Source organism: Garra rufa, chromosome 1 (assembly GCF_049309525.1).
Source record: "Garra rufa chromosome 1, GarRuf1.0, whole genome shotgun sequence".
Lineage (NCBI taxonomy): Eukaryota > Metazoa > Chordata > Actinopteri > Cypriniformes > Cyprinidae > Garra > Garra rufa.
Genome location: NC_133361.1, coordinates 63,678,058 through 63,703,434, shown reverse-complemented (window position 1 = coordinate 63,703,434; position 25,377 = coordinate 63,678,058). Strand labels below are relative to the sequence as shown.

Sequence of the window (25,377 nt, the reverse complement as noted above, 5' to 3'; positions counted from 1 at the left end):
TGTTCACACCAATGTTCATGTTAATTTATTGGAGCAGACATATAATCTGTAGAAGATTTTTTTTTTTTATTCTGTGTTTTTATTTACAGTTTTATCAGTAGGAAGAGAAAGAGAGCAGCATCTCCATTGCAGCCCCATGATCTCAGTGATGGATCAGAGCCCTTTGATCCTGTGTGAGTATATTCATGTAGAGTGAGATTTTCAACAAAAGAACAAATAATTTACACAGAAATAACTAGAAAGAAATGTACGTTTTTATTTTAGGTATGCAATTAAGATCTTTTAAAAAAACATATAAATGGAAATTGTTCTTTCCAAGAAAACTGTTCTTTAAAAGAAAACTGGAAAGAAAAATAGGCTCTTTGTTAAATAGTGCTCTTGTGTGGTTCTCCTTTTTTCTAATTACACAAAAAGTAAGGGACACAGTGGGATTTCTGCATCGGTGTTAGATTGACAGTAATAAGAAGAATCTGTTGGCCACAATATATTTATTATATTTTAAATGAGCCTATCAATCCAACAATTTTTTTAAAATGTGGTTGTTGTATGATTTCAAATAAGATCAGAGATATTAGAGACATTTAAATATTTTCTCTATTTTTATAAAGGTATTTTCTATATTTATTTATTTTTTTGTCTCTCTGTTTAGATATGCATCCAGTCAGACCAGCACATCCTCCAACTGTCAGAACCACATCAGTCATCATGACTCAGAAGCAGCCCTGCAGCTAGATTCAGACCAATCAGTGCATGATGATCTGCAGAGAGTCAAAGACAAGCACAAAACCAGCATGAAGAACAAGTATGAGAGCTTATTTGAGGGAACTAAACTACAAGATAATCAAACTCTCCTGAACAGGATTTATACACAGCTGTACATCACAGAGGGAGAGAGTGAAGGGGTGAATGAAGAGCATGAGGTGCTTCAGATAGAGAAAACTTACAGGACACTCCAAGACACTCCAATCAACTGCAATGACATCTTTAATCATTTATCTGAACCAGGATATGAAGAGATAAGAATAAAGAAGAAAGACAAAATAAAGACTGTCCTTACAAAAGGCATCGCTGGAATTGGAAAAACAGTCTCTGTGCAGAAGTTCATTCTTGACTGGGCTGAGAGAAAAGCCAATCAGGATGTAGATTTTATGTTTGTGCTTCCATTTCGAGAGCTGAACTTGATTAAAGATCATCAGTACAGTCTTCACAAACTTCTGCTTGACTTTCATCCTGAACTTCAAGATATAGGCTCAAAGATTTATGATGAATGTAAAGTTTTGTTCATATTTGATGGTCTGGATGAAAGCAGAATTTCACTGATGTTTTCAGACAGTCTGAAAGTTTCGGATGTGGCTGAGATTTCATCAGTGAGTGTGTTAATGTCAAACCTCATGAAAGGAGATCTGCTTCCCTCTGCTCTCATCTGGATCACCACCAGACCAGCAGCAGCCAATCAAATCCCCTCTAAATACATCAGCCGTGTGACAGAAATTCAGGGATTCAATGACCCTCAGAAGGAGGAATATTTCAGGAAGAGAATCAGTGATGAGCATCAAGCCAGCAGAATCATCTCACACATCAGAAGAGCAAGAAGTCTCCACATCATGTGCCACATACCCGTCTTTTGCTGGATCTCAGCCACTGTCCTTCAAAACATCCTGAAACAAGATCTCAGTGCAGAAATCCCTCAAACTCTGACAGAAATGTACATACACTTTCTTCTCATTCAAGCAAATATGAAGAACCAGAAGTATGAAGAGAGATATAAAGATCCAGAGAAACTCCAACAGTCCAACAGAGAAGTGACTGTAAAACTCGCTGAACTGGCTTTCAATCAGCTGATGAAGGGCAATGTGATGTTCTATGAGGAGGACCTGAGAGAGAATGACATATATGTCACTGACATATCAGTGTACTCTGGCATTTGCACTGAGATCTTTAGAGAGGAATCAGATATTTATCATAGGAAGGTTTACAGATTTGTATATCTGAGCTTTCAGGAGTTTTTTGCAGCTTTATATGTGTTTTACTGCTTTTTACATAAGAACAGTGAGGTTTTGAAAATGTTCCTGAAAGAAGAGTCCAGAACTTTGTGTGAGAATGTTCCGCTGGATGTGTTTCTGAAGGAAGCAGTGAATAAAGCTTTGAACAGTGAAAATGGACACCTGGATCTTTTCCTTCAATTTCTTCATGGCATCACACTGGAGTCCAATCAGAGACTCTTACAGGATGTACTGATACACACAGAGAACAATCCAGAGAACATAAAGAAAATAATCCAAAACCTCAAACAAGCTCAAAAAAACAACATCAGTCCTGAAAGATGGATAAATCTTTCACTCTGCTTGATTGAGATGAAGAATAATTCAGTTGTTAATGAAGTGCAGGAGCTTTTAAAATCTAAAGCAAAAAGTAAAAGTCTTTCACTTGCACAATGCTCAACTTTGGCAAACATGATCCTGATGTCAGAGGAAGTGCTGGATGAGTTTAATCTTAAACAGTACAACATCAAACCAAAAGGAAGATGGAGAATATTACCTGCTGTGAGAAACTGCAGAAAAGCTCTGTGAGTATGAAAATATGAACATAATTATATTTGACAGAAGTTGGGATGGAGGTCTATTAAATTGTATTGAATTTGAGTAATGTTTACATTCTCAATCTAATCAATATCAGTTTTTACATAAAAACATGGTTGCACTTTTATCTTAGCCATTCTACCAATAAAACTAGTCCAGCTCTAAGACAGTCATTCAAAATCATTAGAATTACATTATGTAATCATACACATAATGTACATCAGGGCTCTTCAACTCCAGCCACTGAGGACCAGTGTCCTTCTGAGGTTAGTTTTAACCCTAAACAAACACATTCAAAGAAGTTAATCCTAGTGTTCACCTGTTCCTTGCAAATTACAGGTGTGTTTAATCCAAGTTAAATTCTTCCAATTTAGTGGCACCTTGTGATTCAATTGCAGAGGGGCACATAACCACTCTCAATTATGTTTTCTTTCACTATTCATTGCTGGTGGAATGATCCACCCTTGATCCAGCCGAATTCCTCACAGTTTTCAAAGAGCAACTGAAAATGCATCTCTTCTGTGAGCATGCTACTGCATCCTGCTAAAAACAATCCTCTATGTTTTTACTATTCTTACGTCTATACTCTCATTATCCTTTAAAACCTTCCTGTTCTAGCATTTAATATTACTTCTCGTGTTTATTGGTTCCTGTGATGAATCACTTGTTGTATCCCTCAACTGTAAGTCACTTTGGATGGTGTCATCTGTTAAATGAATAAATGTAAATGTACACCACTAGATGGCGCTGTTGGATACAAGAACAAAGTGTAGCTGAAGAAGACATTTATTTGTTTCTGTGAAAATGCAGCTGTGTTTAAAAGTAGAGAAACATTTTTTAGAACCATAATACATACCAAACCATGAGAACCTTTAATAAAAACCTTTAATATGCACTAACAGGGGTCCCAGGACAAGTTTGAGAAGCAGTGAATGAAGGACTTTTTTTTCTAATCTGGTGGGGACATCAACGCACCAGCCTTTTAACAAGAGTCTTGTTTTTAGTTTGGCAGGCTGTAATCTCACTGATCAGAACTGTGAAATTGTGGCTACAGCTCTACAATCATCAAACAACCCCCTGAGAGAGCTGGACTTGAGTAACAATGATCTACATGACTCAGGAGTGAAGCTGCTCTGTGCTGGCCTGAATAGTTCTAACTGTCAGCTCAAAACACTGAGGTTTGTGTTTCAAAATGATTGATTTGGTGGTGTACAGACCGCCTGCCATTATTGTGTGTTGCATTCATTCCCAATTGAACATGTTGAATACTTTTAGGAATGGTTTACAGAAAGTCACAGTGTTAGCAGAAATTTACTTAATGAATGTTTGGTTAAAATAAAGGTCTGTGTTAGCATAATTATCCAAGGGTCAATTAAATTATTAGCATAATAGTTACGTTGACAGGGAAAGATTAAAGATCTGCCTCTGCCAGATCCTCTTTTGTTTGTGATTGGCTACAATGCTCAACGCTGCAAAAGCATAATGTAAATATTAAACATTGATGCAAAGGGAGAAAATATAAATATAATAATGCAATCTGCACTTTTCTTGATTAGGTAAACATGGCAGCTGTAACCATATCCACAATTACTTTTTCCCATTAATTGTTCAGCTCTTTTAGAAAGACAATGTTAAAAAAAAACATTCAGGGCTTTACTAAAATTATTTTAGACTTCAGTCTCATTTGCCATTCCTGTCTGCAGCTATATTTATACTGGACTTCTCTAAAAATGGAGCACACTAACATGAACACTTACTGTTGTTGTAGATTATCTGGCTGTATGGTTACAGTAGAAGGTTGTGCTGCTCTGGCATCAGCTTTGCGTTCAAACCCCTCACACCTGAGAGAGCTGGATCTGAGCTACAATCACCCAGGAGATTCAGGACTGAAGCTTCTCTCTGATACATTCAACCATCTGGACAGACTCAAGTATGTTGACCAGAAGCACTCATTCTGTCAGCTCTGTAAATGAGAAAGGTTGAGTTTCATGGTATGTCTCAAAAAAAATTATGGTATACAGTATCATCCAATATAATGTGATATTGATGTATTTGTGAATATTTAAGGTACATGTAAATTTTTCTTGAGGAAAAAATCTCTTAGTGTAAAAAAAACCAATGCTGTTTTTTTCTCAACTGGTTGGTCATACACAGGTGAGTAGTTCAGACTTACAAAAGTCCCAAATATCCACTTAACTGGCAAATAGCAGTTGTGTATACCAGATGAACCGGGATCAGCATAGACACTGGCAGGATGATGAAGATGATGATCGAGGAACATGTTGACCAGTTGTCAGGTAAGTCATGCACATAATGCGAGAGACAAGACCTGACAGCGGAGTGCAGGTGAGTATGAGTGTATATACAGTACATGTCCTGGGTAACTGATGACAGGTGCAGGGAATCAGTTTTTAAATGACAGTGAATGAGGGGGGCGGAGTTGCAGGGTCTGGCGTTGTTGGCATGGCTAAATCCGTGTCAGTACACACTCCTCCATGGACAGCTCCTGTAGCCAGAAATGGACGACAACGAGAGTTGCCTTTCCCTCTAGGAGCAAGGTAATCTGGATGGTTACTGTGGATATCGGATGACATCCTGTAGGAAATCTCTCCTCAGGGCCATAACCTCCGTAACATATGCTGAGTCCCAGTCCCTCTCACTCTTCTTTAACCAGTGGTCAACAGCTGTAACCTCAGATTGTTCACCTGACCAGGGAAACAGGGGTGGCCAGTGTTGGATTGTCATAGAGAGTTCTGGGCATAGTTGTCCGAGGGAAGATATTGGTTCCCACTGTGTTGGTGGCTATGGCAATCTGAGACAGAAGACTGTATGCCATGCCTGTGAGATGAGCATTGCAGAGAAATGAGGTAGCAGGCCTTGGAGAATCTGTCATAACCACAAGGTTAGAGGTATAGGAGTCAGATTCTGTATTAAGTCTGTAATAAAATCCACTCCTAGGTGTGACTAGGGTCGACAAGTAACTGGCAGTGCCTGGAGTTTACCTTCTGGAAGATGTCAAGGTAACTTGGAGATGGCACAGATGGGACATCCTTGGATAAAGCAATTGTTTTCCTGCGACATGTCTGTTGAGTGGACTGGGTTTGCTGACTGCCTGGATGTCCAGACCCTAGGGTAAAGTGTACTGAGTCCACGAAGGTCCTCTTGGCAGAAACACGTTCCATACAGGAAGCTTCAGCGATCTGATCATTGATGGTCCACTGGATTGGACTAGAGGGAGTATGGACTCTGTATTATTGTTAGGCAGATCTGATGCAGATCGAATGCATTAGAGAGCATCAGTTTTCTGATTCTTGGTGCAAGGACGTGAGTGGTGCAGAAATGGTACAGTTACTTTACATGGTAAAGTTGTTTTTGCTCAGCTTTTGAAGGACCTGTGTAACTTGGAGGAAATAGTCTGCCTCATTCCAGGAGTAAAAGGCTGGACATGACATGTATCCGAGTATGGTGTCTAATACTCAGAATTTGTTCTCTACATTTACCCATCCAAGTAAAAGTACTTACCACTGGAGGTTGAACTGGGGACTCGTTCTGGAGCTGGTGGTGAAGGATGTGGAGAAAGTTTGGCGATAGCTGCAGCAGGCAAAGATGCATGTAAGGTAAGGAAAGGAAAGGATGTAACATGTGGCCAAGTATGGTGACCCATACTCAGAATTTGTGCTCTGCATTCAACCCATCCAAGTACACACACACACATCATGAACACTGCGGCGCCCGGGGAGTAGTAGGGTGTTCGGTGTCTAGCTCAAAGGTCTCACCTCAGTCATGGTATTGAGGGTGGAGAGACTCAACCCACCGACAATCCCTGCCAGACCTGATACTCAAACACGCAACCTTCGGGTTACAAGTCAGACCCTCTAACCATTAGGCCACGACTGCCCTCAGGTATGGTAGTTCTTGATCACTGGTGGTGAGACTTTGAGTACACGGATGGATAATTGGACAAGGTTTTCCAAACCAAAGCTGTTGTCATAGATGGTGAGATGCAGTCACAATGCATGAGATAATTGTAAAAGATAAAACGTAACCAGTGCAGCATCATTCCAAGTGCTTGCGGTTGCAAGATTTTGACACTATATACTGATGACATGCCTTGTTGCAGACGATACAGCTGGTCATGAACATGCAGTGAACTTGCCATTTAACCAAACACTTCCTTGAGATGTACAGGTCACCAGACCAGCTTGATACCAGAAAGTTTGATGCACAGCCTGAGAACAGAAAAATAAATGATGAAGGCTAGTTTTGTTCTGTCCTAAGGAAATCGTTGTTGCATTTTCAACAGGGTTCATTGTAACAGGAAGCTGCTGCAATGCTCAGCCGTGATGGAGAATGTCACTAGTAAGGCCATGGGACTAGCAGGCAGATCAAGGTAGAAGCGATGTCTGGCTGAGTTTGTGACTGATGGAGTAGACCAAGGAACAGGCAGGTAAGCAGTCAGGTAAGGCTTGCATGTGAAGCAAGAGATGAGACTAGACAACGGAGTGCAGGTAAGTGAGGGGGTGGAGTTGCAAAGCCTGGCTTTTGAACACATTTATGTATCTGCAGTGTGTGTAAACAACCACCCTATTGTGGTAAAAATCCATCCACTTCTATTTTACCCTTAAATCAGAAATTGTGGGGCGCGCCTTAAAAATGGGCTGTTCAGGGATTTACTCCAGCTCATTTGCATTTAAAGATTTAAGCATTTTGCTGCTAATAAATTTTTTTTCAACCTATATAATAAATTATCTGTGAGGTATTTTGAGCTGAAACTTCACAGACACAGTTTGGGGACACCTGAGACTTATTACATCTTGTAAAAAGGGATATAATAAGTCCACTTTTTAAAGCTGCAGTGTCATCAAACTCTCATTGCAGAAATAATGACTAAAATAATGAAAAATACATTGTTCCTTTACATATTAATGACACTAATGATAACGTGTGTTTGTGTTTTCTAGTGTGGATCATGAAGGAGAGTTCAGGATTAGATCAGGAATCCACAAATGTAAGTGCAGAAAAAAACATACAATTTTAGTGTCTTTTGTTTAGTTGTTGTAAATGTTGCTCTTGAAATGTGTGTTCTTGTTCTCAGACGCCTGTGATCTCACACTGGACCCAAACACAGCAAATGTTTTCCTCATTCTGTCTGAGGACAAGAGGAAGGTGACTTGTGTAAATGAGCCGCAGTCATATCCTAATCATCCAGAGAGATTTGATGGGCGTCCTCAGGTTCTATGTAAAGAGAGTCTGACTGGACTCTGTTACTGGGAGGCTGAATGGAGTGGAGATAGAGCTGCTGCCATATCAGTGGCATATAAAGGAATCAAGAGGAAAGGAGGGCTATTTAGTAATGATTGTGTATTTGGATACAATGAAAACTCCTGGAGTCTGTTCTGCTCTGATTATGGATTATCTGTCCGTCACAATGATCACTCCACTTCCATATCTGCTGGTCCAGGCTCCTGTAAGAGAGTAGGAGTGTATCTGGATGAGTCAGCTGGCATTCTGTCCTTCTACAGCGTCTCTGACACAAACAAACTCACACACTTACACACATTCACAAACACATTCACTCAGTCCCTCTACGCTGGATTTAGACTTTATAATTCTAACTCTTCCGTGTCTCTGTGTCACATTAAATACGAAACTAACTGACAAACACTTCATCTCTCTTCAACACACTCGCACAGACATTCAGTGTACTGTATATACAGTGCCAATAGAAAATCGTCATACCCCTGTAAAATATTTATTTTTAATAAAGCCTGAAATCAAACCCCATTTTAAATAACTTTTCCAGCTTTATTTACAATTTTGGTGCTACAACATCAGACCAATGAAAGAAAAAAAGCACAGTTTTGCAAATTAATAAAAACAAAAAAAGTCATCAGCACATTGTTGAATTCCTTTCTAGAGCCACCTTTTGCTTTAATTACAGGATATGTTTTGTATATGTCTGTACTAGATTTGCACACCTTAAATGGGGTCTCATTCTTCCTTGCAGAATTGCTTAAATTCAGTCTCATTCTGTGGTGAGAGGTATTGGACTGCTCTCTTCAAATCCATCCACAGATTTTCAATTGGATTTAAGTCAAGGCTCTGACTTGGCCATTCAAGGATATTCACCTTCTTATCCTTAAGCCATTTCGTTGTTGTTTTGGCAGTATGTTTAGGGTCATTGTCTAGCAGAGGGATACAGGTTTTCATTAAGAATTGGGATGTACTTGGCAGTACTTGGCAGAAACACCCCCACGACATAATGCTGCCACCAACTTGCTTCACAGTAGGCATGGTGTGTTCTGGGTGGTGTGATGTTTTTGCTTTTCGCCAAACATAGCTCTTGGAATTCAACCCAAAAAGGTCCATTTTGATCTCATCAGACCATAGTACCTTTTGCCAGAAGGTATCATCAGACTCTTCCAAATGTGTTTTTGCATAGTGCAAACGAGAAAGGCTTCTTTCCTGACACCCTGCCATACAGGTCAGCTTTGTGTAAATCTTGGGAGATGGTACATGCACAGACTGATCAGACCCAACCATAAAACCTTGTAAGTCCTTCAAAGTTGCGATTTGCCTCCTGATAGCTTCTCTTACCAATATCTTCCTGGCTCTGTTATCCACTTTGGATGGACGGCCTGATCTTGGCAATGTGCTGGTGGTGCCATATGCTTTCCACTTCTTAATGATGCCCTGAACAGTACTCAGAGGGATAGCTAAAGCCTTTTTGTAGCCTTCTCCTGACTTGTGCACTTTTCCAACCATGGTGAATTCTTTGCCGTACCATGCACTGCTGACAGTGGATTCTTCAAGAAAATAAAGTAACCTAACTAGTTAAAATTTAAAGCCTGTAAAGTTGTGTAACTATAACACATTAGTGTGTAAAGGTTTCAACACACTTTTGCGTTTATATGAATAACACATTAGTTGAGTTAAAGATAACACAAAATGTGTAGTCCTTATATATAAAACACAGATATGTGTTAAGAAACAGCACAGGTTGTATTGTATTCACATACTCAACGTCATTGTGCATTGTATGCATTGTTTGCTATGTACTCAAACAAACAAGCATATGTAAACAAAAGTGATTATTATACAAGGTGTTGTCAGTTGCTATATTTTAATTTTATAGAAAGTGCGACTTGATTAATTGTTAACTCTTAATGAACTTTCACAGAAGCAGCATTGTCAGTTTGGGGTTCAGGCATGAATAACTGAATAATGTACAGCTTGTCCAGTCAGTGAGCAAGTATGAAACATTTTCTGGCACTTTGTGTGCACATGCATCCATCAAGACCTCAAGTGTGTATATGTTTCATTAATTGAAAAGTGCATGTTCAAAATAAAAGCAGAGGAATAGCAGAGCTTTCAATAGCATCTTTCAACAAGACAACAACCCCAAACACACCAGTAATGAGCATCATCTTGGTTCCAGACCAAAAAAAAAATTAACGTTATGGAGTGGCTAAACCAATCCCCGGACCTTAATACCATAGAAAACTTGTGGGGTGACATCAAAAATGATGTTTCTGAGGCAAAACCAAAAATGCAGGGGAATTGTGGTGTGTACTACAATTGTCTGGGCTGGAATACCTGTTCACATGCAGGTGCCAGAAGTTGATTGATTCTGTATAACACAGATGTGAAGCAGTTCTGGATATACAACTAAATATAAGTTCAGTGTTTCAAAAGGAAAACTAAATTTATACGTTTTTTTTTTTCAGTTTATACAGTAAATGTTTGACTTTGTAAAGAAAAATGCAGGCACTGCTATTATTTTGAACAGCCTAATATTTTTTTCTTCATTTTCAGTAAAGTTCCCACAACGCACTTGTGTGTATTAAAATAAAAGTTATTATAATTAAAACACTGCTATTATTTTGAATACAACTGTACATGTTCAGCTAATTGTCAGCCTCTTACATGTGTGCTGCTGGTAAAGAATTAGCAGATATGCATATAAACAGCCTTTTAATTAACAGAGTAGAATAATCATGGCTGATACAGTATAAAGACATGCAGGCGTAAAAGAAAACCAAACTGGACACAATAACATCTTCTTGCCCAACTTGTTAATGAAAACAATGATATTATCACATGCAAATTTAGATTTGGGATAACCTCCAAATTTAAAAAAAAAAAACATATGTGTGCAAATAGGCCTAAAAAATTGTTTGTTAAACTTAACAGCTGTGCTTGTTACCCGGTTGCCTTAAAAGTGTAAGTTGCATCAACTCAAATATCTAAATTGTCACTTAGTACAACTTAATATTTCAAGTTGAATACACTTTTTTTTGAGTTGACTGAAAATAACATTTTAAGGCAGCTTGCTAACACATTATTTTAAGTTGACTCAACAAATAGTTTTGAAAATATGCTGCATGTTGCTTCATTTAAAGAGCGATATCTTGTGTGAATATCCTGAATCCTGCAGTATCAGCTCCTAATATACTGTATCTCAATGTATTTCAGAGTCTAAAGCCATATTTAAAATCTTGGATTCAAAATGTAATCTGAACTATTTGTAAACTTGGAAATAGAGATTTTTTTTAATAAAAGTGTAAGTAGTGTCAATTTACGCTGAGTGCAAATACTACACACTACACACAATTTTACCTACAAACACCATTTGCACTTTGTGTCAAAAGCATAAATAGTGTTATTGTTTGCATTTTGTAAACAAGATTTATTAAACATTTCTGTCTAAAGCATCTACCATAAAGAATAAACCTAAGTGTACAGTAAATAGCCTCTGCCAAATTAAAAAAAAAAAAAATGTTGTGGTGTGAAATGACTAACAACAACATTGTTTATTTATAGAGCACATTTAAACACATCCAAGGTTGATCAAAGTGCTTTACAAAGAATAAAAACACAATGAATGAAATAAAAGGATACAAGAAAGGTAAACAGACAAACAGTATCAACAGAATACAGCAGGAAGCCCAGTATAACATACTAAGGAATGTTATAAGCCATGTGTGAAAAAAATATGTTAGTTAAAATTCCAAAATGTGTAAAATTCAATCATCGAGCGTGTGCACGGAACAATTTTAATATTTTATTTTATTGTTTTATTTATTTCTAAGTAAATTGATACAAAAATCCAATAAATGACCAATTGCAGATAGTCAGTAGTGATTGTATTTTGGGATATTCACGAAGAACACATTATTTAATCTTATGTTGTTGTTGTTTTTTCTGCTTATTATTTTACTATTCTTTATCAGCTGTTGTAGCATGCCCAAAGAAATCTTTATGTTTTTGTACGTTAACAGTAAGAGCTTTGATTTATAAACTATATTATATAATCGCCCTCTAGTTTCCTTTTTTATTGTTCACAATAACAATTAAATTTTATTAGTCTGTATTAACAAAAGCGTATAGCACGTAGCCCAACGTCATCGCGCTCAATTTGGGGAGGAGTTGGTTTTTAGCGGAACTGACCTGTTTGTCTCATAAAGTGAAACCGAAAGGGATCGTATCAGAGACGCCATTTCGGAGGATTCGAAATCTAACAAATGTCTTCACTTGTCACGGTAAGCTTGTTTAACATTTCATTGCTGTATCAGTGAGGACTTTTCGTCCAAACAGATCTTATGTGAAATTTAAACACGACAAATTTGTTCGCTGTCTGTCCCAGAGAGCTACTATCATGGTGACATAATAAAGGCGGCCACAAGTCGCGACAGGCACAACTTCACTTTTAAATGATGACCAAAGAGCCGTCGTTGAGTCTGAAATGTGATGTTATAAAAAACAAAACAAAACATAAACAACCACAAAAAACATAGACAACAAAACCACCACAAAATAAATAACACTTAATAAATGTGTTCAACACATGATGGTTTATTTTTTTAAATGAGGCAGCCTTAAGGGAGCCAACAAATGTGGAGGATGTAGCTTTCTAATCAGATTTTAAAGACATGACATGACTCTTAGTCTATAATGTGCGTGATAACAGAGACGTTTTAATTTGGAGCTATGTGGTCTGAATGACTAATGATATTATCTCATTGCAAACTAGTGATGAACTGAAGTCAGGCGATTGATGATCTCACCTGCAATATTTCCTATTCTTATTATCAATGCATGTTTTGAGGTATTTGCAAATATCATAACTGACCATGCAAATTTACATCAGACCATATTGTAATGAAACATCTGATTTACAATTTTGACTGAATTTGTCTCACACACCACATAAAATTGCAGTCTGACACTGACCCAAACGTCTCTTGCTGAAAGTAAATCACCTACAGACAGGCCAAACTCAGCAACTGTACTGGACCTGAACTGTGCCAAAATCTGCAGATTTGCACTGTTACTTAAATTTAGCTCTGATAATTTACATCTATATGAAAGTAGAATAAACTTCATAATTCAGTCTATACTATACAGAAACATCTGTAAAATATATTAATTACAGAAAGAATGTAAAACTTTGTGCACAGTATCATTTAGCATTAAGATAATAATTTGACGCTCAGTATCAGACTTTTTTTGTTGTTGTTGAAAGGGCAACGCAAGTTACATGACAAGGTCTGGCCACTTTGGTCAATTTAAATTGTTAATATTCAGTCTATTTTCACTTTTTCCACATACAGGCCTGAAACCAAATGTCTCATCTAGGAAGAAGAGAAGCAGCTGTGAAATGAGTGTGTATGAGGACAGAGAGGAGGAGGCTCCTGTTGACACTCAGAGAGCAGCATCTCCAGGATACAGCTGTGTGTCTGTGAAGAGTAACAACTACATGGGTCTGCCCCCTATGTTCAGTGATGTTCACAGTCAGAGAACAGCATCTCCAGGATACAGCTCTGTGTCTGTGATAAGTAACAACTCAATGGGTCAACCCCCTTTGTTCAGTGATGTTCACAGTCAGAGAACAGCATCTCCAGGATACAGCTCTGTGTCTGTGATAAGTAACAACTCAATGGGTCAACCCCCTTTGTTCAGTGATGGTCACAGTCAGAGAACAGCATCTCCAGGATACAGCTCTGTGTCTGTGATAAGTAACAACTCAATGGGTCAACCCCCTTTGTTCAGTGATGTTCACAGTCAGAGAACAGCATCTCCAGGATACAGCTCTGTGTCTGTGATAAGTAACAACTCAATGGGTCAACCCCCTTTGTTCAGTGATGGTCACAGTCAGAGAACAGCATCTCCAGGATACAGCTCTGTGTCTGTGAAGAGTAACAACTCAATGGGTCAACCCCCTTTGTTCAGTGATGTTCACAGTCAGAGAACAGCATCTCCAGGATACAGCTCTGTGTCTGTGAAGAGTAACAAATCAATGGGTCAACCCCCTTTGTTCAGTGATGTTCACAGTCAGAGAACAGCATCTCCAGGATACAGCTCTGTGTCTGTGATAAGTAACAACTCAATGGGTCAACCCCCTTTGTTCAGTGATGTTCACAGTCAGAGAACAGCATCTCCAGGATACAGCTCTGTGTCTGTGAAGAGTAACAACTCAATGGGTCAACCCCCTTTGTTCAGTGATGTTCACAGTCAGAGAACAGCATCTCCAGGATACAGCTCTGTGTCTGTGATAAGTAACAACTCAATGGGTCAACCCCCTTTGTTCAGTGATGTTCACAGTCAGAGAACAGCATCTCCAGGATACAGCTCTGTGTCTGTGAAGAGTAACAACTCAATGGGTCAACCCCCTTTGTTCAGTGATGTTCACAGTCAGAGAACAGCATCTCCAGGATACAGCTCTGTGTCTGTGAAGAGTAACAACTCAATGGGTCAACCCCCTTTGTTCAGTGATGTTCACAGTCAGAGAACAGCATCTCCAGGATACAGCTCTGTGTCTGTGAAGAGTAACAACTCAATGGGTCAACCCCCTTTGTTCAGTGATGTTCACAGTCAGAGAACAGCATCTCCAGGATACAGCTCTGTGTCTGTGATAAGTAACAACTCAATGGGTCAACCCCCTTTGTTCAGTGATGTTCACAGTCAGAGAACAGCATCTCCAGGATACAGCTCTGTGTCTGTGAAGAGTAACAACTCAATGGGTCAACCCCCTTTGTTCAGTGATGTTCACAGTCAGAGAACAGCATCTCCAGGATACAGCTCTGTGTCTGTGAAGAGTAACAACTCAATGGGTCAACCCCCTTTGTTCAGTGATGTTCACAGTCAGAGAACAGCATCTCCAGGATACAGCTCTGTGTCTGTGAAGAGTAACAACTCAATGGGTCAACCCCCTTTGTTCAGTGATGTTCACAGTCAGAGAACAGCATCTCCAGGATACAGCTCTGTGTCTGTGAAGAGTAACAACTCAATGGGTCAACCCCCTTTGTTCAGTGATGTTCACAGTCAGAGAACAGCATCTCCAGGATACAGCTCTGTGTCTGTGAAGAGTAACAACTCAATGGGTCAACCCCCTTTGTTCAGTGATGTTTACACTCAGAGAACAGCATCTCCATGCACGGTCCCTTATGTCAGTGATGTATATGCTCTGACCTCTAACCCTGTGTGAGTACTTTTTTTTGCTGCACTTACTGAGGTTCCTCTCTTGAATATTTTAATAATAATAAAGAGTTATTTACCTAGGTAAACTCCTAACACACTGACACTACCACTGAAATGAAACTATGCAATGAAACGTACTTCAGCTAAAAGAAAAACAACAATCAGATATGTTATCAGTTAGGGACAAACAGAAAAAAAGAATAATGAAAAACATGAACCACTCCCTATTGTACTGTAAAATAAAAAATGGGCATATAATGATCATAAGAAGAAGAAGGAAAAGATAGAAGTAGAAGAAAGAGAAGTATTAGGAAAAATTGCAATTCCAACACAGTATTTATGGCTGTAAATTTCATTGCTTTCAAACGAAAAATCAATACGTTTTTGTTTTGGCAGAAAAAAACAGAGGAGAACTTTTTTTTTATGCAGTTTGACAGCACTCTGGCCCTCCCATAGACAGCAACGTAATTAAGACAATAAGCATCCAGAAACGTAGCAAGAAGATTGTTAAAATAATCCTTGTGACATCAAGGGTTCTACCGTAATTTTAAGAAGCTATGAGAATACTTTTTGTATGCAAAGAAAACAAAAAATAACAACTTTATTTAACAATTCTTCTCCTCGGCATCACCCTAGCACCATTTTGAAGAGTATCACCTGAACACAAACAGTGGACATTGTTCTAGGGCTGCTCAATTAATCAAACGCAATTGTCATGTGCATTTTGTCAGTAAAGCCAGTTCTGTGACTAGCCGTGAATCTCCAGCATCTGTTTTGAGATGGAGAAGCATGTAGTACACTGAGTCGTAGTTCACTTAGAAGCTACGCCTAATCGCACGATTATGATATCGAAAGGAATCGTTTGCGATAATGACAGCTGTTTGCCTTTCCCGATCTTGCCCTCTATCTCTCTCTCTCACTTTGCTTCCAGTCAATTCTGATCTGTCCTATCACAATAAAAGGCAAAAAAAAAAAAATTGATAAGGTATCAGAAGGTCAACGGTGCTCACAGGAACATTCAGCATTCTGGAAATGCACCTATAACCATTCCCATCAAAATGCTTTTCAACGATAAAATTACGAAGATCTTGAGAGAGTTCTTTGCTTTTACCCATCATGAAGTCGTTCCTGTGTGCCTTCTGGGTAATGAGAAGCATGTATAGGCCATCAGTAAGGACTAAAGCAGCTGATATCAGTTAGTACTGATAGGGGGCAGGGTTTCTCTCTCAATACTGACAGATTTCAGGTGATCTCCTGGCTTTCTATGTCATTTTGCACCTTGTTATCTTCATGTGTTCAATACTTATTCCCTGTGTCATTTCACTTTATTTATTATGACTCAACTTGTATACTTAAATGTTCTGATTTATTTGTATGAATTCAATATTTGGCTTGATGGCTACATCTGTTGCAAATGTTGTCTGCTGTGTCCCAGGCTGAGGATTTATCAAAGACTTTGCTTTTACTATCACATCGTGTTGTGCATTCATACTAGAGGATGGATACCCGACCCGAGCCCGACGGTACGCAATGGGCCGGACCGGGTTCGGACAGATATTTAGAAAGGATGTTTGGGTCCGGGTCAGGCCCGGTCACATCAGCGCGATAAGGCATTGACCATTTAAAATTTAAAACTGCGTAGTAGGTTTCACTTGATGCAAAGGTTTGTTTTTGTGATTAAAATAAATGTAAAATATTACCCCAAATCCGTCTTCCTGTGTGCGGAAATGTGTCAAACTAGCCAGGACAACAAAAGACGTGCATATTGCCCCGTGTGCGCTGATGCTCTCATCTGTTGACATTTCCGAACGCCTTCGTACAGTTGCTTAATAAAAGCCGGCTTTCCACACAAAAAAGTGCATGTGTCATTAGCATGAGAAAATTTTTGGATTTTAACTGTGTCGGGCTGGGATCGTGCTCGGACACAAATATCTTAATGCCTGTCAGGCTGGGGGTGGGATTGTTACTGCTCTGTCGGACGCGGGCCGGGCTCGGACAGAAAAACGCGGCCCGATCCGCACTCTAATTCATACACACATTGTGACAAGTTTTGTGAATATGCCCCCTAAAATATTTTTCTCTTTTTCTTAGTATCATCAGCAGCAAGAGAAAGAGAGCAGCTTCTCCACTTCAGCTTCATGATTTCAGTGATGCATCAGTGCCCTTTGATTCTGTGTGAGTATATTCAAATAAAGTGAGACATTCAAAAGAAGAATGTACAAAGAAATAACAAGAGAGAAATGGACATTTTTATTTTATTTCTGCAATAAAGGTTAGACTGAAAAAAAGTAAACTGCCCTCTTTTGTAACAGCTAATATAACAAAAATACAAAAAATTATATACAGTAAAGAGAACTAAAAAAAAACTCAATAGGCTCTTTGTAAAATGAAGTTGCTTTAAGTAGTGTTCTTGTGTGCTTCTCTATGTGCATTCCCTTTTGTCTACTTACACAAAAATTAAGAGACACATCAGTGTTCTGCATCAATGTCATATTGATAGTAATAAGAAGAATCTGTTGGCCACAATGGATGAATTTATTAGTTAATTACACAATTATTTAATATTAGAGACATTTAAATATTTTCCCTTTTTTGAGAAAGCTCATTTATGTTTGTTTTTTCAGAGGTGAGAGATCTAACCAGATCAGATATGTGTCCTGTGAGACTTTCACACCCTCATACTATAAGAACCACATCTGTCATCATGACTCAGAAACAGACCTGCAGCTCAAATCTCTGCAGAGAGTCAAAGACCAGCACAAAACCAGCATGAACAACAAGTATGAGAGCTTATTTGAGGGAGTCAAACTACAAGAGAATCAAACCCTCCTGAACAGGATTTACACACAGCTGTACATCATAGAAGGAGAAAGTGAAGGGGTGAATGAAGAACATGAGGTGCTACAGATGGAGAAAACTTACAGGACACTCCAAGACACTCCAATCAACTGCAATGACATCTTTAATCCTTTATCTGAACCAGGATATGAAGAGAAAATAATAGAAACAAACAAAATAAAGACTGTTCTTACTAAAGGCATCGCTGGAATTGGAAAAACTGTCTCTGTGCAGAAGTTCATTCTGGACTGGGCCGAAGGAAAAGACAATCAGGATGTAGATTTTATGTTTGTGCTTCCATTTCGAGAGCTGAACTTGATTAAAGATCATCAGTACAGTCTTCACAGACTTATGATTGACTTTCATCCTGAACTCCAAGGTTTGGACTCAAAGATTTATGATGAATGTAAAGTTGTGTTCATCTTTGATGGTCTGGATGAAAGCAGAATTTCACTGATGTTTTCAGACAGTCAGAAAGTTTCTGATGTGACAGAGATTTCAACAGTGAGTGTGTTGATGTCAAACCTCATGAAAGGAGATCTGCTTCCCTCTGCTCTCATCTGGATCACCACCAGACCAGCAGCAGCCAATCAGATCCCCTCTAAATACATCAACCGTGTGACAGAAATTCAGGGATTCAATGACCCTCAGAAAGAGGAATATTTCAGGAAGAGAATCAGTGATGAGCATCAAGCCAGCAGAATCATCTCACACATCAGAAGAGCAAGAAGTCTCCACATCATGTGCCACATACCCGTCTTCTGCTGGATCTCAGCCATTGTGCTTCAAAACCTCCTGAAACAAGATCTCAGTGCAGAAATTCCTCAAACTCTGACTGAAATGTACATCTACTTCCTGCTTATTCAAACACGTATGAGGAACCAGAAATATGAAGAAAGAGATCAGGAGAAACTCCTGCAGTCCAACAGAGATGTGATTGTGAAACTTGCTGAACTGGCCTTCAATCAGCTGATGAAGGGTAATGTGATGTTCTATGAGGAGGACCTGAAAGAAAGCGGCATAGACGTCTCTGATGCCTCAGTGTATTCTGGGATTTGTACTGAGATCTTCAGAGAGGAATCTGTGTTTAATCACAGGAAGGTTTACAGTTTTGTACATCTGAGCTTTCAGGAGTTTTTTGCAGCACTGCATGTGTTTTACTGCTATTTACACAAGAACAGTGAGATTCTGAAAATGTTCCTGACAGGAAAGTCCCAAACTCAATGTGAAAGTGTTCCTCTTGATGTTCTTCTGAAGGGAGTAATGACTGAAGCTTTAAAGAGTAAAAATGGACACTTGGATATTTTCCTTCGATTTCTTCATGGCATCTCACTGGAGTCCAATCAGAGACTCTTACAGGATGTACTGATACACACAGAGAACAACCCAGAGAGCATTAAGAAAATAATCCAAAACCTCAAACGAGGTCAAAAAAACGATGTCAGTCCTGAAAGATGGATGAATCTGTCGCACTGCTTGATTGAGATGAAGGATAACTCTGTTGTTAAAGAAATGCAGGCATTTTTAAACTCTAAAACAAGCAAAAAAAAAATCTTTCTCTTGCTCAGTGCTCAACTTTGGCAAACATAATCCTGATGTCAGAGGAGGTTATGGATGAGTTGGACCTTAAACAGTACAATATCAAATCAAAAGAGGGTCGATGGAGGCTGTTACCTGCTGTGAGGAACTGCAGAAAAGCTCTGTAAGTGTGAAAAACTGAACGCAATTATATTTTACGTAAGGTTCTACATAGGTTGTGATGGAAGTTTGATGTGTTTTATTAGGGTTTGTGTTCACAAGCATAAATGTTCATTACTGCACTGTAATGATTAATTCCCAAGCAACATTAACCTAAGTCTAATACTCTAAGTAGTGATAATTGACATGTAGTTGGAAAGTTCAACCTTATAGTTATTAGACTAAGGGGACCATCAAAATAAAACGTAATATAACGTAAAAATTTAATTTGGTGTCCATTGTGTGTTATAAATAATCATCTTAAAAGCTATAACCTGAAATACTGAAGTAATGTAATATAATTGTTGCTATAATTATTCATGAGTTGATATAACATATTTTAATTTATATATATATATATATATATATATATATAAAATTAATGTTGGATGTTTGGACAGTGGTGAACTGGGACAGTAAAGAGTAAAAATAAGTAGAGAATTTAAATTTTGTAAAGTTATAAGAAATTGTGTATTTCAATTGAGCAATTTAGGCCAAAATGACTGTGAATGATTTTATTACATTAGTTGTAAATGATGATAGGTAATTAATAATGTATTGACAGTAACAAGGCAGCACCAGTTGAAGCTTGAGCAACCGCGTTCTGTGTGAGAGGGAGACTCTCATGGAGAAATCAAACAAATGAGCGCAACAGCACATACAAAGAAACTCACAGAACAAAACATACTATGATAAATATTTACTTATGGAATGGAATAAATATATATAACACATAGGATGTAGTCTAGTTAAGCAACATCAGGCGACTAAAAGAGTGCTGATTTTTGAGTATCGAGCGCAATTGCAGATTTGTCATCGATTTTCATTCAATACACGAGTAACAATAATACACTAATCTCCAAGCAGCACACAACGGTGTGTCGTTACTGAACGACCACTGAGATTTTTTTTTAATTCATCATTTGAGTCAATGATTTAGTGATCCGTTCATAAAGACAGGCACTTCCTTGATTCTTGAATGAATCGGCCATCTGAAGTAATGATCACTCATTAAAACAATCCCTTACCGCCACCTACACTCATTGCATTTATCCAACTTTTTATATTTGTATAGTAAAAATTAATTTGAAAAAGAAAGATAACAAATATTTTATTATGAAAAAAATTACTCTTTATTTAAAAACAAACAAACATTGAAAATCAATTTAATGAATTTAACAATGATATTACAAATATTCTGATTTCAGTATGTAAGAACTGACATATAAGTGATACAGTTCAAATCATGTAGATTTTCTCACATATTCAAGATTGTCATCATTGCGTTGTCAAATTGAATGATTAATTTAAAACATAACTGCTCAAAGTTTGGGATCATAAAGATTTTGAAATGTTTTTGAGATTAGTCTCTTCTGCTCAACAAGGTTACATTTATTTGATAAAAAATACAGTAATAAAAAAACAGTAATATAGTGAAATTTTATTCCTGTGATTCATTTAGAATTTTAAGCATCATTACTCCAGTCTTTAGTGCTCTTAGTCACTCTAATATGCCAATTTGTTGCTCGAGAATGATCTATATAACGATTAATATAGAATACAGTTGTGCTTCATGTTTTCTGTGGACACCATAATATATTACCATAAAAAAAAAAAAAAAAAAAAATATATATATATATATATATATATATATATGTATATATATATATATATATATATATGTGTGTGTGGCGTCAGGCCTCTGAGAGGCTTTTATTAAACAGAAAGTGAAAGAAAAGTGTCCAAATGGGAAATAAAATGTCCAAATAAACAGGGAATCTGGTTTCCTTGTCGTGAAGGGGTACCGTGAAGGAGGGGTAGTGTTCAGTAGGGAAGGGTCCAGGCAAGGGGCGGAGTCCAGCAGCCGCACACGCTCCCCGCTTAGGTCAAGAGGTCCTCGCTGCAGGCTGCAGCGCAATGACATAGATGGATCAGGTCCAATACGTACTGGACGTTTTTTATTATTTATTTTTATTGCTAAGGTACAAAGCACAAAAGTACAAAAATATCAGCATTCTAGGCCTACATGTATATAATACAATAAAAAAAAAATAAAATACAAAACAAAACCTTTAACAATGTAAATTAAAAAGATGAAACAAATTGACAGTTTAAGATTTTTGGATAATGAAATAGTTTGGATACTGTTGAACCTCTTTTTTAAAAATAATGAGTGAATTTGCATCGGTGAATATGAAATTTTGCAAGTAGTAATAGTAGGATAATGATAAAATATTCGTTAATTGTATCTTTTTTTTGATACTGGACGTTGTTAGGCGCGTGCGCGGTGGTTTGTTTTGCCGATGCCATATAGACACATGCGCAGTAGCGATCTCTGAATATAATAGGCATGCGCTGGTTTAAAGGGACAATATTGTATTGTGATGATATTCTAACCTGTGCATTAGTAGAGATGAAATAGCAGTACACACTCAAGGGAAAATGGAAAAATAATAACAGCACCAATAAAAAAATAAAAAATAAATAAATAAATAAATAAATTCATTAAGTTTGCATAATGATATTTTGACTGGTAAGAGTTCCTTCTTTAATGGCTATCAGTGATGCGCGGGTCAATGTATAAACAACCCGAACCCGACCGACGTTTTCAACTAACCCGCCCGCAACTCGGACTGCAAAAAAAAAAAAAGAAGAAGAAGAAAGCATTGTACCCGACCCGCTTCCTGACCCACATGTTTAATATTGGCGACTATGCGCCTATGCAGTGGAGATGCGTTCACTGTCAAACATCATTCGGCATTAATTAGGTAATTTTGTCAAAATAAATGTTCGTGATTACAAGAAAAATACAGATTGTTCTTGTTGTGATTTATTTTGTCTTTCCTTTATACAGATTTAAATAGTTTCGTTTTCGAAGTAGCCTACTCTAAATTATGTCAGTGATTCTCCGATGTTAAATATGATCAAGAATTATTTTATTTCGATCTACAGTGTAATAAGAGTTACGAAAAAGATTAGCCTATAGCCCTAAATATACATAGACTACAAGCTAATTCCTTTTTTCTTAACTTTTAACTTCTAAAAATTATCAAGAATATTAAATCAACTTAATAGGCTAGGTTAACAAATTTTCTTATACAAACATAACAAATTCACATACATAAATTCAGGAATCACGAATATGACAAAATAATATAATTTTATATGTGTATTAATTGTATAGCTATAATAGTTGTATCAAATTAATAAGGAAAATATAGTGCCTTGAATTTATTAAGTAATGTTTAATTTAGTTCGTTTCGACCTCTGGAAATGTAAAGAAAAAAAAAATACTGTTTTTACTTGGAATTCGTTTTTAATCCCTGGTTTATACATAATATAATTTACATATTATTGCTTGGATAAACGTTTAAAAATAGTGCTAGAAATTGTATAATTAAGGAAATTAAACAGACCCAGGCATTTGAAAAGACATAGTAAAATGTGTCTAATAATTCCAAAAAGAAAGAGAAGCATTGGACAAAATCTAAATATTCGAGACATTTATTAGGAATACCATTTTCTTAACGATTAAGATGCTGCATGTGTTTATCAAGTCTAATCAAAGTGTGCATCTCTCCCCCAACTTTCCCAACAAAAATCCCACCCCCTCTCAGGTAATACAGAATGCTGACGTTACTGAGCTGTATGCGTTTTGAAGTAGCATACATGGTACAATGGCATTGCTCAGTTCAATGTGTTGGGAAATCGGGCATTTTGTCCCCATTTTAAAAAATATCAGCAAAACAAACCACCGCGCATGCGTGTTACAACGTCCAGTACGTATTGGACCTGATCCAGCTACATCATCACGCTACAGGCTGCAGCGAGGACGGACTTGCTTAGGTCTGGAGCGCGAGGGGTGGCGGCATCTCTGACATCAACGTCCTCCTCCTGCTGCTCTACGGCACTTTCGGGGGATTCGACGGCCCATAATATTATATATTATATATTAAATATAATATATATTGCTGGAAACATTTCAGAATTCATCTTGCTGCTTTTGTCAGCATTCACATCATAAATAAATACTAGAGAACCAGTTCCATTGGCAACCATTCATACCCACGCCATGACACTACCACCACCATGCTTCACTGATGAGGAGGTATGCTTAGGATCATGAGCAATTCCTTTCCTTGTCCATACTCTTCTCTTCCCATCACTCTGGCACAAGTTGATCTTGGTCTCATCTGTCCATAGGATGTTGTTCCAGAACTGTAAAGGCTTTTTTAGATGTCGTTTGGCAAACTCTAATCTGGCCTTTCCTGTTTTTGAGGCTCACCAATGGTTTACATCTTGTGGTGAACTGTCTGTATTCACTCTGGTGAGGTCTTCTCTTGATTGTTGACTTTGACAGACATACACCTACCTCCTGGAGATTGTTCTGGATCATCCACCACAGTTGTTTTCCTTGGTCTTCCAGGTCTTTTGGTGTTGCTGAGCTCACCGGTGCATTCCTTCTTTTTAAGAATGTTCCAAACAGTTATTTTGTCCACGCCTAATGTTTTTGATATCTCTCTGATGGGTTTGTTTTGTTTTTTTTCAGCCTAATGATGGCTTGCTTCACTGATAGTGACAGCTCTTTGGATCTCATCTTGAGAGTTGACAGTAACAGATTCCAAATGCAAATAGCACACTTGAAATTAACTCTGGACCTTTTATCTGCTCATTGTAACTGGGATAATGAGGGAATAACACACGCCTGGCCATGGAACAGCTGAGAAGCCAATTGTCCCATTACTTTTGGTCCCTTAACAAGTGGGAGGCACATATACAAACTGTTGTTATTCCGACACCGTTCATCTGATTTGGATGTACCCTCAAATTAAAGCTGACAGTCTGCAGTTAAAGCACATCTATTTTGTTTCAAATCCATTGTAGTGGTGTATAGAGCCAAAAATGTTAGAATTGTGTCGCTGTCCAAATATTTATAGACCTGACTCTACATATATATATTGTCTATATTATACTCAAACCAAATAATTTTGGACCCTCATCCAACACATCTGATTTAACTCATCAGCTCATTAGTAGAGACTTTTTAAGTCAAGAAGACTTGAAATTGAATAGTGGTGTGACTGCTGAGGGAGGCATCCAAAATATGCAATGATAGGGAATCCCCAGAACAGGTTTGAGAGGCAATGAGCTAAGGAAGTCTTTCAGTCTGGTGTGGATATCAACAGACCAGCATGCCTTTTAACCAGAGTACATGTTGTTTTCAGTTTGGCAGGCTGTAATCTCACTAATCAGCACTGTGAAATTGTGGCTTCTGCTCTACAATTATCAAACTCACCATTGAGAGAGCTGGACTTGAGTAACAATCATCTGCAGGATTTAGGAGGGAAGCTGCTTGCTGCTGGACTGAAAAGTCCTAACTGCCAACTCAACATACTGAGGTTTGTATATACACCCCCCCCCCCACCTTCATGCTGCTTTTTTTTTAAACTTCTTTTATATTCCAATAATCACACACCCCATATTCATGCTGCTATTCCCTAATGCCAGAAATAAGATCTAAAACATCTCTAAAATTAAGCACATTAACATTATTACTGTTGTTGTAGATTATCTGGCTGTTTGGTGAAAGAGGAAGGTTGTGCTGCTCTGGCATCAGCTTTGAGTTCAAACCTTTCACACCTGAGAGAGCTGGATCTGAGTAAGAATCATCTGCAGGATTCAGGAGGGAAACTGCTGTCTGCTGGACTGAAGAGTCCAAACTGTCAACTCAACATACTGAGGT

The 25,377-nt window shown here is 38.0% G+C and overlaps 1 protein-coding gene across 1 annotated transcript in view; it reads left to right on the top strand.

The window, feature by feature from the left end:
• Positions 1-673: 673 nt before the first annotated feature.
• Positions 674-25,377, top strand: part of LOC141318513 (uncharacterized) — an 81,009-nt gene continuing 56,305 nt past the window's right edge. Inside the window, 11 exon segments of the mRNA XM_073833201.1 lie at positions 674-2,566; positions 3,584-3,757; positions 4,348-4,509; positions 7,541-7,587; positions 7,675-8,217; positions 13,193-15,062; positions 17,151-17,234; positions 17,684-19,428; positions 19,431-19,599; positions 24,860-25,033; positions 25,202-25,375. Coding sequence (XP_073689302.1) covers positions 792-2,566; positions 3,584-3,757; positions 4,348-4,509; positions 7,541-7,587; positions 7,675-8,217; positions 13,193-15,062; positions 17,151-17,234; positions 17,684-19,428; positions 19,431-19,599; positions 24,860-25,033; positions 25,202-25,375 — 6,917 coding nt within the window. The 5' untranslated portion in view covers positions 674-791.